Genomic DNA, 13,366 nt, shown 5'->3' with positions numbered 1-13,366 from the left:
TGTGTGTGTGTGTGTGTGTGTGTGTGTGTGTGTGTGTGTGTGTGTGTAAAATAATTACAGAAGAATAAGAAAGGTCATGAACTTGACAGAGGAGAAGAGAAGTTGGGGGGAGAAGGAAAGTGGAAATGAAATGCTCAAGAAAAAATATAATTGATAATATAATAGAAATGTCAAGGCTGGACCTCAGTGTATGAATGGGTTGAAGGATCTGATGAGCCTGGAAAGAAGACAGGAGCAGCTTGGAGGTTTTTGGGATTCTAGAATAACATACTTGTATTTTCATTCATGGACAGCAGGAGGCCACTGAAGGTACTGGAGCATAGGTGTGTTGCCCTTAGCCATACCTAAACCCTAGGGAAGGAGAAATGGAGCTAACAGATATGCTGGGCCAGTTCCTAAACAGTATGGTTGAGATGAAAAAGATCTTACTATACATTGCTGATGCTATTATGTACCAATGTTTGAGTTAGAAATGACTCTGTGCTTCTTAGCAAGACACAGATGAGAAGCATTTCTAACTCCTGTTTCCTACCTCAGTTTGCAACAATTAAGCAGATCATGAGACTAGTTATTTCTTTGAGAGGGATCCATTAAATGAAATAAGCCAGTAAGAAGTACATCATCTCATGCTCCAGTTGATGGACCAGTGGACACTGAGTGAGCTTCCTCACTCACAGTAGTTGATGAGATCACCTTGCTTCTGTTTAACTGATACTGAAAGAGCTATTCCAATGCCATGTCATTTTTCTGGACATCTGTGCACTTACAGTGCAGCCCGTGGTATACCAGCTTCTGGTCCCTCACTCATATTTTTCTAGAGTGAATGTTCACCTGTGGGAACATCTTGCTTTAGGACAGTTGGGTCACAGAGGAGGAGTGAGTAGCTAATTAATCTTCCTTTATCCTTTACCCTGTTCTGGAATCCTAGTTTTAGTGTTGAATTTGTCCCTTCTGGGAAAGTTGTGGAGGGCTAAGGTAAGGAGTTTTCTTTTCACTCTTTCCTCTTACTAGTTCCATGCTAGCCAATATCAAAATGCAGAGTAGAGAATAACTAGTTTCTAAAACATAATTATGAACGTATCTTCTGAAGGCAGATTATCTATAGTCAAATGCCAGGCCTCTTTTATTCTTGTTTCTGGAATTTCCAATTGAATTTTGAGGGCAGATTGCATAGCTTTGACTTCCTATCACATCACACGTGAACACACACACACACACACACACACACATATGATTAAATTGTCTATAATTGTTGCATTTACACCTTATATAAAGGAATGTTTTGTGTGCTATCTGGTATGCATGACCACTCAAGTACTCACACACAAAACACCTTTGCATTTCAAAGAGTAAACATTTACCTCTCCAAAAGGTGGTGGAATTCAATTTGGTTTCTTTCTGTTTCAGAATAGTTCAGGGCATGGCTTTTCTCTTTCCTTTCAGTTTTAACATTTCTGAAACAAATAATTCAAGAAACATCCATGGTACTTGACATTGGATTAGCTACAGCATGTCTTAACGTGTGGACAAATGGTGAGACATTAACTTATCACAATTTGCTCCCAATAATCTGCCTTTTTTAAAAGATAAAATTTCAAATTTTAACACAGTTAAAGATTAAACTTCACATTTCATAATTAAATAAATAATTATACTGTATACTCAATAATACAGCATGTTAAATAAACATGTATTCTTTGAGTGATTTATGTAAGAAAATATATCTACATTAGTTCATTATTTTTCTCACAGTGCTAAACATTCTGAAATGTAAATCTATTTGCTTGGAAAAAAACCTCAGAGTGTTGAGGCTTGCCCTGCTAGCATAGCTGTAGCCATTTTGTTCCAAGCCCACTAGCTATTTCATATTGTTGCTGTAATATGTCTATCAGTCATTGACACTGAAAAATAACTTGTCTCAGAGCAGCGTCATGCTGACCATATATCCTGTTATTTTCTGTATGTTATGGGTTTGTTAATCTTATGAAATTCCACAACCATAAGCATCACCTAGGACTCATCAAATTAAAGGTCAATATGAACACTTATGTCTAAAGTAGCTTGAGTCAGAGCCAACCACCAGGCAGCATTTCCAGCACCTGTCTATGAGCTCATTGTGGGTTTTGCAGTTTTAGCCTTTATAAGCTGGCACTGAGAAATATTTGAGGTTGATAGCTTTCAGAGCTATGGGCCCCAATCGACAAGTCTTGGGGTGTGCATTCAATAAACTACCCCAGTCTGACTGAGACTGGCTTTCATGTGGTTTCTGGGGGTGATTCCTGGACCCTAACAAGAGATGGCATAAATTTTCCCTGTAATGTTTTGTTTATTTCCACTATGAATCTATACCTAAACAAATTTTAAGCAATGATGATCAGAATAAGAATACTTGATTGGAATATAGCTTCATTCCAATTTTCAAGTCAGTGGACTTTTCTGTGCAGTTTTAATAACTGATGCATTTTAGGAAATGAAAAACAGATCAAATACAGTTAATCATTTGCGAGCACTGCTTTGGCACGTACTATAGGCCTTTAATGATGGCATTAAAGGGTCTCTCTAATGCTTTATTCCTTGATGTGACAAAGCAGGCAGCACACATACTGAGCGAAGAAGCAACTACACAGCAGGTGATAATGGTATATAGAGGTAGGTGCTGTCCTCTGGCTTTGTAGATGATGGAACCAATACCAACAGCAAACCCTTAACACCGTCCACAGTGAGTTGTTGTATGGCTGAAGGTCAGCTTGTGGCCAGAGCAAGACAGTGCTAAAATGGATTTCTATCATTATTCTAGCACACACACACACACACACACACACACGACACACATATGTGTGTGTGTGTCTTGAGTGTGAGTGTGTGTATGTATATATACATTCACAATAGCTCAACTTTTTATAAATAAATAAATAAATAAAATTACATGTTAATGAGAGCAAAGTATTCCATGTGTCAGTAAAATCTTTTCTTCTGAAAAATATTAAACTTTAATATTAAAGGAAGCCCAATAATTTGTCCAACTTTGGTATGCCATTCCACAGACTCCAGTGTGTACCTTCTACAGATGGTCATGCTTTCTCTTTGCTTGGTGTTTCAGTCTCTGGGAACCCCAAAGGGTCCAGGTTAGTTGACTCAGTTGGTCTTCCTGTGGAGTCCCTACCCCTTCGGGCCCCTCAATCCTTCTCCCAACTCTTCCATAAGATTGCTCAAGCTCTGCCTAATGTTTGGCTGTGGACTTTGCATCTGTTTCCATAGGCTGCTAGGCTGAGCTCTCAGAGGATAGGTCTCAATTTGGGTCAGTCATAGGTTGACCATTTCCTCAATCTCTGTTCCATCTTTGTCCCTGTACATCTTGTAGCAGGACACATTTTGGACTGATTGTGGCTGGATTGATGTCCTTATTCCTTCACTGAGAGTCCTCTATTTAAACCTTTTGTTAACAAGTATTTCCACACAGCTGGGGGTTTGTTGTAGATGATCCTGCACAAAAGTGTCTCAGTCAGCAAAGGAACATTTTCTGTGTTTGGAAGGGTTTTCTTGCCAAGTGAAAGCCACCGTATTTTAATTATTTGGGTAAAAGTAATCCAGGTGGTGATCAAGTGGCTCTCTAATGTCGGAATGCTTGATGAATCAAGACATGTTGTTCTGTGAGCAGAGCATTCAGACACTCTCCACCAGGAAAGTTGTTCAAATTTGCCAACTTCTCTAAATACTTTTGAATTCCTTTAATGAGCTGAGCACTTTAAACATAAGGTTATAGGATGTTATCTGTATATAACTTATAATTACAATTAAAGATAAAAAATAAGAAAAATGAATAAATGTAGAAAGGATGGATGATGTGTTAACTTCGGGTGTTTAGAAAAAGTCAGACCCTTTTTAAGGGCATTGCCCTCGCATCTTACAGCAAGCTGAATGAGCTAATTATGAGATGTATGCGTCAAAGATTTCAATTTCAGGCTTGACTTTACTTTGAAGATTAATTCTTTACTTTATCATCTTTACAGGCAGTTCAGTGGACAGCCAATCTGGATGTTACTCATTGTTCAGTGATGTATGAAGTATATTTAATCGATGTGAAGAGAGTAATATTAAACTATTATCAGCAGCCTCAGATACCCTAATATCTCAGAGGAAGGGTCAGGGGGTAACATTGCTGGTAATTATATGAGAAACAATGTGTTTAACTCATTCTTTCCATCAAAGCTTTTTGGCAATCCAAGATTCAGATTCCCTTTGTCATAAAATAGAAACATGCAGCAGGTGATTTGTCTCTTGTGGTAGAGAAATATGCGATGTTTGGGATGGTTTTATTTGAATTCAGGGTAACTTTCAACTACAGATCAATGCTTTCCTAGCACTTCAGAGAACTGTGTTTCTTAACCCGAAGATATACGAATAATTATTACAACAATTAAGCAATTTCAAAGCTAAATTTAATAAGCACGTTTTGAGTTCATTCATTTCTATGCACACTAGCAAAACTCAAAAGTGCTCGTTGAAAATACAGAGAACTATTAGTGATCCCCATCCTGCCGTATCCCAGAATTCTCAACTTTGGCCCTGTTGACATTTGGGGCTGTAGCAAGCCTTAGCACCTTGTAAGGTGCTATCCAGAATCTCTAACTGGATGCCACCAGCATTGTCTCAATAGTGGTAATCAGAAATAGCTACAGGCATTGAGGAATGTATGTGGGGTTAAATTAGTCAGAATTGAGAAGTGGTTTTACCCTCTGGTCAGTGTGCAGTAGGTACTCACCTAATTGTCTTTTACCAGCATGTGTAGCAGTCAATCACTGTGTGTGTGTATGTGTGTGTGATGTGTGTGTGTGTGTATTATAATATACTCCACATAAAGCTTATCTTTTGAACAACAACAACAAAAAAGAAAATACAGAGAGCTGTTTAAATTTCAGCCACTCGTTTCTGACTTACTTTTCTGTTTGTGTTTAGATAAAAACAGAAGAGATCAATTTAAGCACCTGATACAGGAACTAAATAAAATTGTGCAAATGTTTTCATCTTCAAATAGGGCCCTTTTCATAAATAAGCATGTATTTCCTCCAGAAAACACTGAGGATGAAGAGACTCATCTATAAAACCTGAAAAGTATTCTGAAGGGTGAGTGTGAACAGGTTGTTGCTCTTACTGTGATTTCCATCCAGATGAGCTGTCCAGGCCGATCACCAGGGATCTGATGTTTTTCTTTTCTCCATTCCTTAAAACTCGGAGTCGTACAGAGACACGCTGCTCTGGTGTCTTACTTACCGGCCTCTTCATGGGAGAGCTGCTCAGGTCCAGTAGGCCTTCTATTGACCAGTCAAATTCCTTCAAGAAGACATAAAAATACATAAGAGCAATAAATAATATGAGTGGTTGTGCCTCTAATCCTTGAGTCATTCTGCAGACATTTATGGAATATCTGAGCCATTCCAAAGAGTTCTAGGTTTTGTTTGTTTGTTTGTTTGTTTGTTTTGTTGTTATTTGTTTGTTTCTCTACAAGGTAAAAGAAGACATGTAGTAATTTTTCTTAATTTAAAATTGATCACTTTTTAAAGTAGCTAACGTTTTATTTCAAATTGATTTTTTTTTTAAGTATCAAAGGATAGAAACACTCTGAAAAGTGGAAAGAAACATTCTAGAAAAGTAGAAGTGAATTAACATTAAGTATCTTTGGTTTTGCTTTTGAGTGAAGTGTTTTTAAAAAGGAAAGGAAAATGTTTGAAAAGGAATTTTACAATAGTCTGAAATAATTTCATCTTAAACTGCATCAAAGTGGCAGGGAAGACTTCACCGAGGGGATATTTAAGAACATAATAAGACAAGGAGATAAGATGAAGACATTTCAGACATTTGGATTGTACAATTTAGTGACTTTATATCTATTCATCTATGCTTTTACTCGTATTATTGATTTATATATTCTTCAAATGTTTACTAATTATTTATTTTAAGCACAAAAATAAAACTATAACTTCAACAGGATATATATACTTTTAAGAACACCAGAAACTTATTTGGAAATCAACTGGAACCTTGCAGTAATGAAAGTAGGAGCCACAGGGGATCTCATAAGAGGAGACCCTTACACAGTGAGGCCACACAACAGTCCTGAAGCCTTAATGTGTGAATCCAGTTGGGGTATTCCATTTGTTTGGGTGCAGGGATACAGCTATACTGATAAGAATCCTGCAAAGGATAGGTAGGTTGTGCACAGCAGATATAAAGATTAGTGGAACATAATGTGTGACAAACAGCTGGGATGACCGTGGGTGGAATACAATTGCTATCCACAGAGACTAAATGAAGCAAGAGTAAATGGAAGAAACAGTGATGAAGATGATATTCAGGGACATCCAAGCTTGCTCCCACACCTCCTTTTCTTTCCTTCCTGTCATTTTTCCTTCTTTCCTTCCAACTGCATTAACAACTGGCCTCGTGGCATATGCCATTCATCTGTAATGTCCATTCTGAAGAAAATGTCATAATTCCACACAGGTCTTGTGAGTTCCATTCTCTTCAGCATGTCAGTTTGTCTACCTTGCACAGTATCGTTGTGTCTGGTGACATTCTCTACAAGGTAAATCTTGATATTCCCATAGTCCAGGCTCCTCCATTTTGTTCTTCTCTGTGTATCGGCTTTTGCTGGCCCTCTGCCATTTCATGCACATTTAAGTCGGCTTCTCAAAGTTTGTTTGGGATATAAACATTCTATATAAGATGAAGGATTTCTCAATATGATGTGTTTTAGGATGCGAGATGAGGTATGGTAGTAGCTCAGAGACCGAGTGTAGCATGGGGAATAACTAAGCTTTGATCTGAAGAATCCCTGTAAAGTGCTAGGTGTGTGTTGTGCCATGGAACTCTCCTTTGAATGAATTTGTGCTGATTTTCGTCATCTATGCATCAATCACATTAATTAATTTTCTTGTTGTAAACTAAGCTTACATTCCTGGTTAAAGGTCAACTGGCATTCACTCAAACTAGTAATGGTGTACAGAAATGCCTATAGATTGTTGAATTCAATTAGTTAATATTTTCCTTAGGATGTTTGCAAATATTTGCAATGAGAATTAACATATAAATGTCTTATATTATCTCCATCAAAGATGGCATCAATGTTTCCCTAGCCTTGTAAAGTTAATTGTAAGACTTTCTTTGTTTTTGAATTCTGAATTATTTGTTTCTTCTGGATTTGATAAAAATGAATCAGGAAAGCTATGTCATGGTGTACTTGTGGGAAGACTTAACTTTTATCTTTTTCCATGGCTGGTGACCATCTTAGTTTGTGGTTCTTTTTAATTAGAATTTACTTTTTTGTTGGGAGGGCACTGTGGGCGTGAGTATTGTGTGTGCAACAGTGTGCTAGAAATCAGAGAACAATTTACCAGGGTCAGTTCAGTTCTCTTCTTGTACCGTATGTGTCCTGGGGATGGAACTCAGGTTATCTGGTTTGGTGGCAAATAGTTTTACCCAGTGAGCCACAACACCAGCACTTCTGGTATCTTCTTGACTCCTTTTTAACATACTGCTTTTTGTCCAAAAATTTGAGTGTTTAACCAAGTTATTTATAATATCCCTTTATTTATAATATATATATACATATACATATATATGTATATATATATATTATGTACAACATATGTAACATATTGTACATATATATTAAAGGGAAATTTGTAATATCCCTTTATTATATTTACATAATATATAATGATTATGTAACCAGAGATATATATCTTATTTTATTCTTAATATTGTTTCATTTTATCCAAATTTTCTTAGTAAATATAATTGTGTATATATATTTTTTGATATTTTCAAAGAACATATTTTTTTGTTTTGATATTTCTGTGTACATGTGCCATCTAGTCTAGTCTGTCAATTTTTGTTTTATAATTTAGTATTTTATTTCCTTCTTCCTAATTTTTCCATTTTTTATGGGATTGTGCTCAAATACAGAACTATATGCATGCTAGGAATACACTCTACCCCTCAGCAGCCTGTCCTGCCTGTCCTTCTACCTAATGCCTAACAGTTCAGTCTTTACTCTCCTAACACCATAAAGTGAGTGCTGCTCTCATTAGAGTTTAGTTCCTCTTGCTTTTTAATCATAGGCTAATGAAGAGGCTCTGTAAAATAAAAATTAAAAAAAATAGACAATTCCTGAGGATAAACACCCAAGATTCTTTTCTGATTTTTACACACACACACACACACACACACACCACATACACATGGACATACAGATTAATTTTACATTCACATTTGGGTGTAAAATTACTGACATTTCTCCCTTTCTTTTTTAACCATGGAAGGGAAAAAGAAGAGAAATGATTCCTTTCATACTTAGCCTGTGTGATTGTCAATTTACAGAACAAGGGAGTGGAACTAAGAGTTTTTCAATACCTCATTGTGGTTGATTGAATGAGAGTGGCTCCCAGAGATTTTGAATACTTGTTTCCTACTTGGGGAACTGTTTAGGTTGAACCAGCAGGTGTTATTTTGTTGAAGAAGATATGTCTGAGGGTGACTTTGAGGTTTCAAAAGTCCATGTCTTTCCTTGCTTTATGGTTATGAATCAAGATATAAACTGTCAGCTGTTCCTTTGGTCTGCCATTATGAACTCTAACCCTCTGAAACTGTAAACCAAATTAAATACTTTCTTTTATAAGTTGCTTCAGTTATAGTGTTTTATCATAGCAAAACAAAAGCAATTAGGAGACTGTATAAACTATATCTCTGGGGAACAAATCTGAGTTGTGATAGTTAAGTTCTTTACAGGTTTTGATTTATTTAGTGTCCAATTTGCTTCTGACTTGGTGGCTACTGTGGAGATTTGTTATACTCCATGGATATACTGCTACCTTCAAATGGATTCCCGTCTTTCTAGGTAGGAGGAAGAAACCCAAAAGAGCTCTATGCTTCAGTTTAAGACATCACAGAAACACTCAGAAATGAAAAATTCTCTTTCCAAATATTTTCGCTAGTGACATCAACTTTTCCTTTTATGATACTTTGATTATCAGGAAGGTGAGATGGCTTAGCAGGTAAAAGTGCTTGTCACCGAGCCTGATGACCTGTATTCAATCCCTAGGACCTATTTGGTGAAAAGAGGGAGAGAACTGACTCCCACAAGTTGTCCTCTGACTTTCATAGGAATAATGTGGTCTTACACACACACTCACACACACACACACACCACAAATACATGTAAAAATATATACTATCTTAATTCTTGTCCTCATAGGTTTTGTTATTTGTTTGTTTTGTTTTGGCTTTTGGTTTTGGTTTTGGGGTTTTGTTTTTTGTTTTTTGTTTGATTGTTTTCCTGAGACAAGCTATCACTATGTAGTCCTGGCTTATCTGGTAGCCTAGATTGGTCTTAAACTTGTAATCTTCCTGCCTCAGTTTCCCACGTGCTGGTATCACAGAGTTTTGCCATCATGTCTGGTTTCCCATTCAAGACATTTACTTTGTCTTTCATTCAAACAGTGAAATACAGCCTCACGATAATGAAGGACAACAAAACCATGGGTAATTAAGCTGGCTGAGGCTGTTTCTCCCCTCCATTTTCTCGGTTGGGATTCTGATCTTCCCACTTATTTCTCTATTGGCCTTCTCTTTGTTCATGCCACTCCACAGCACAGCTGCATTGTCAGGAGACCTGTGGAGGGCCCTGGGGCTCCCTTTAGTGGATAGTTCCCCTTTCTTTTTTCACTCATATCTCATAGAGAGATGTGTTAGTTCAGAAGTCAGCTCTTAACCAACGATTTCAGCTGTTCGATTATGTTGGTCCTACTTCATTTACTTGTTAGTGGTAAATAACTAAACAATTAATTTCCTTGCTTGCTCATGTTCAAAGTTGTTTTCTACCCCTTTCCTTTCTTTAAACAGTTTCTGAGTTTGAATGAAATATCAAAAGGCTAAATATGTGATTGCCAAAAGGTTCCTGGTTCATATGTAGATGCAGTGTCCTCTTAGACGTCTTCAGATTCCTTTTGTAGATGTCAGTGAAAAAAATTATAATTTTAATTTCCTTCTGTCATTGGTCTATCTGAATAGATATGTTTTAATTTAGCAAAGATGATTATCTTGTAATATATTCCAAAAATCTTAAACCCCTTTAAACTCACTAATTTTAATGGTTTCATCCTAGAATATAAAAAGTCCATTACTCCTTGCCTTTGAAGATTTAGAACTGTAATTTCTCAATTTATATGTTTCCTCCAAGGTTTGAGAATATAGTGTGAGAGTTCATTCCTATAAAGTATTCCAATGAAACTGGGCTTTAATATGTCTTAAGATACTGGGTTCCTTGTATACATGGAAATCTGTAGTTTATTAACTACATTTTATTAAATGATATTGGTTTCCTTTTAGAATGAATAGTATCTAGAAAGTGGCATGGAATGGGTCTTCCAATCAACTGCAATGCTTTTTGGCATGAGTGCAGGCTGAGATATTGTAAAGATAACTTCGTATTTTCATAGCGTTTGCATTTCTTACCTCTTCTGTCTATCATCACTGTATTTTGAATGCCTTTTGTCATGAAATTGAAAGAACTGTAGTTCAGTAGTTGGTGATGTTTCACCTAGATTCAACATTCCCACTCAATTTTCAGGCCCATCAGGCTCCAGAGCCTGACTCCTTTTCCTCAGCATTCAACCTTTCCTGCTTCGACACATAGCTTGTCATGTGGGTTTCTTCTCTCTCCTCACTTCACCTTTGTTCCTCTCCTTGGCCTCCCTTTTCTACTTTACTCTCTATTCTCTTACAGCCTATGTTTAAACTGTAAGATTTAGGAGTCGGGGACTACATCTATCCTCCTGCTCTCCCCCTGTCATCTAAATACATTACAGACAATATATACAACATAAAATTGGAGGTCAAATCTGGGAATAAAAGTAGTGAACACAGTCCCCAAACAGTTCTGAATTCCACAATATGATTGTCAAATCTCCAAATCAGTTATGTGAAGATTAGATCGGGAATATGGGTCTTTCAAATGAAATGGATGCAGACTTGAAGTGAAATGGGTTGTACTTAATTTGAGTTCCCTGCTTGCTAAGTACTTTCTTCCCCCAAACATTTCAAGAAGCAGCAGGACCCCGAGACCCAGTCATTTTGGAAGATACAGTCCATCCATCTGACTCCAGCTAATTTAATGCCTCAGTTCTTTCCCTTAATTTTACAAGTAATGGCCAAAGAATTTGGGGGCATAGTCTCACATAAACAAGGGCAAAGTAAAAGCATTTTTGATAAGTGAAATTTATCTATTAAGTACTAACTACATGAAAAATATGTGGTCCAGAAGGAAGGCAACCTTAAGTGGAAAGGTCTGAGATATAAGATGAGAACTTTGAGATAAGTAGAAATACATATTGACTGTATGCAAAATATTAACATATTGAAACCTATCAAACTTAAACTTATGGCAATAATTAATTCCTCATACCATAAATCATAAGGTCAAAGTTAACTATTCTATGTTTGTATTACATAAGAGAAGACAAAACATACTTATTAACTTTTCATTAGATAGTTTATTTATGCAAGTTAGAATGTTCAGGATAATTACACTAACACTAGTCCTCAAAAGAATGGAAATAGAACAAACAATGTATAAACTATTAAATGAAGAAAATGCAAGGACAAAAAAGCCACTATAAAAGAATAAAAAACTGGATGAGGCACAGATGAGGCATGATAAACAGAAAGAAGATATAATTCAGGTACATTTGTAGGTAGGGTAGTCAAGGTAAATGCTTCAGTTTGAAGAGGATTCCATCCAACAAACTGAATTCATTATTGTTTCCCTTTCAAAAATATACAAAACTAACAAGTAAAATGATGGAAAGAAGACATACTAGGTATATAATAAGCAACATTTCGAGATGCTTTTGTTGCCATTGAATGACTGAGATTATTAGAAGTAGGCAGAGTTTCTATATAATGACAAGTCTGACTTTACTTGGAGAAATATACTATTCTGATCATATGTGTGCTTAAGACCTGTATTTCAAAATAAATGAAGTAAAATTTGAAGGATAACAAGAAAAAAAATACCAGATCAGTTTGTTTTCACAGTGAAACATTTCTATACTTCTTTTCAGTAAATAACAGAATTAACAAGACATTTTAGAATATTGAAATTCAAAAGGTACATGGACATTTTCTGAAGGTTGACCAGATACTGGAACTTAAAGATTTATACTAACGTCATACAACCTCATTAAGCATGCTGCTTGGAAGGACTGGCCACATGTATGTAACCTTGTTCCACAGAGGATAGTCAACTTCGGGGTGTTTCTGCTGGCTGGGCTTACTGTCCCTTTATGCTTTACAGCTCACCTAAAATGAAACAGAAAACAAAAGCAGAATACTCACAATGAATTAAGATTCCCAGTCTGGCCATTTGCCATTTACAAGAATTCAAATGAAAGTAATTTAGAAGTGAACGACTTAATTGTAAAAGGAAGGAAACTGATTAAATTGAGCCGAAGTTGGCAATTTCATAACAGAAAAAAACACCAAGGCGAAAGACAAAATGCTAGAGTCATTTACAGAGACTGACATAAATAACTATACGAATATGTGAAAACAGAAAAGTTAGTAAAACTCACAGATACGCAAAGAAAAACTAAGATGCACACACTTAGAGTGGGAGAATTTATAACATCACCAGCAGGTTTCAAACTATTGGGTGGATTTTAATTATGTATATATGTGTGTATGTTTATAACACTGGGCCTAAATCCATGTCTCACATGTTAGGCAAATAATCTGCTTACAGAGAATGTCTTTCTCAACAATTTCTAAAATGTAAGTAATATTTGTCACATATGAAAAAAAGTAAACATCAATATAGCCACATATGGTTGGTACAAGCCTGATGATATTATAGGTTCTGATAATCCTCAGAACCTATGTATCAGAACCTATGTAAATGCTGGACATGGTAGCCCATGTGTGAAAGCCAAGCACTATCCCAGGGAGATGAGAGACAGATATAGGATACTCCCCAGAAGCTCACAATCCAGCCAGCTTCGGTGTGCAGATTTGTGTTTAGAATACACAGTGTAGTAGCAAACAAGAGAGACCACACTTCAAGTGTAAGGGGAGAACCAACACCCAGGCATGTCCTTGACTTATGCACACACACATTGAGTTCAAATATTTACAATCTCAACAATATGATATATTCTAAAAGCACAGAACACAGAATCTTTCTCAAAATGCTATTTTACCAGTTGGAGGAGAAAAGAATGACCAATAGTATTTGGTATGAAGTTAAAATTACGTGTGTGAAAACTTATAGGACATACCCAGAATTACAGTCAGAGAACACGTATGCTGTAAA

The 13,366-nt window shown here is 36.3% G+C and overlaps 1 protein-coding gene across 1 annotated transcript in view; it reads right to left on the bottom strand.

The window, feature by feature from the left end:
• Dcdc1 (doublecortin domain containing 1) overlaps positions 1 to 12,270 on the bottom strand; it is a 63,224-nt gene extending 50,954 nt beyond the window's left edge. Inside the window, exons 1-2 of the mRNA XM_028766968.1 lie at positions 12,235 to 12,270; positions 5,153 to 5,331 (exon numbers count right to left, since the gene is read on the bottom strand). Coding sequence (XP_028622801.1) covers positions 5,153 to 5,331; positions 12,235 to 12,270 — 215 coding nt within the window. The remainder of the gene's footprint in view (positions 1 to 5,152; positions 5,332 to 12,234) is intronic.
• Between the last annotated feature and the right edge of the window lie 1,096 nt (positions 12,271 to 13,366).

Source organism: Grammomys surdaster, unplaced genomic scaffold (genome assembly GCF_004785775.1).
Source record: "Grammomys surdaster isolate TR1022 unplaced genomic scaffold, NIH_TR_1.0 170, whole genome shotgun sequence".
Classification (NCBI taxonomy): Eukaryota; Metazoa; Chordata; class Mammalia; order Rodentia; family Muridae; genus Grammomys; species Grammomys surdaster.
Note: the sequence above shows the minus strand (reverse complement) of the source record. Positions and strands in the feature narration are given on the sequence as shown.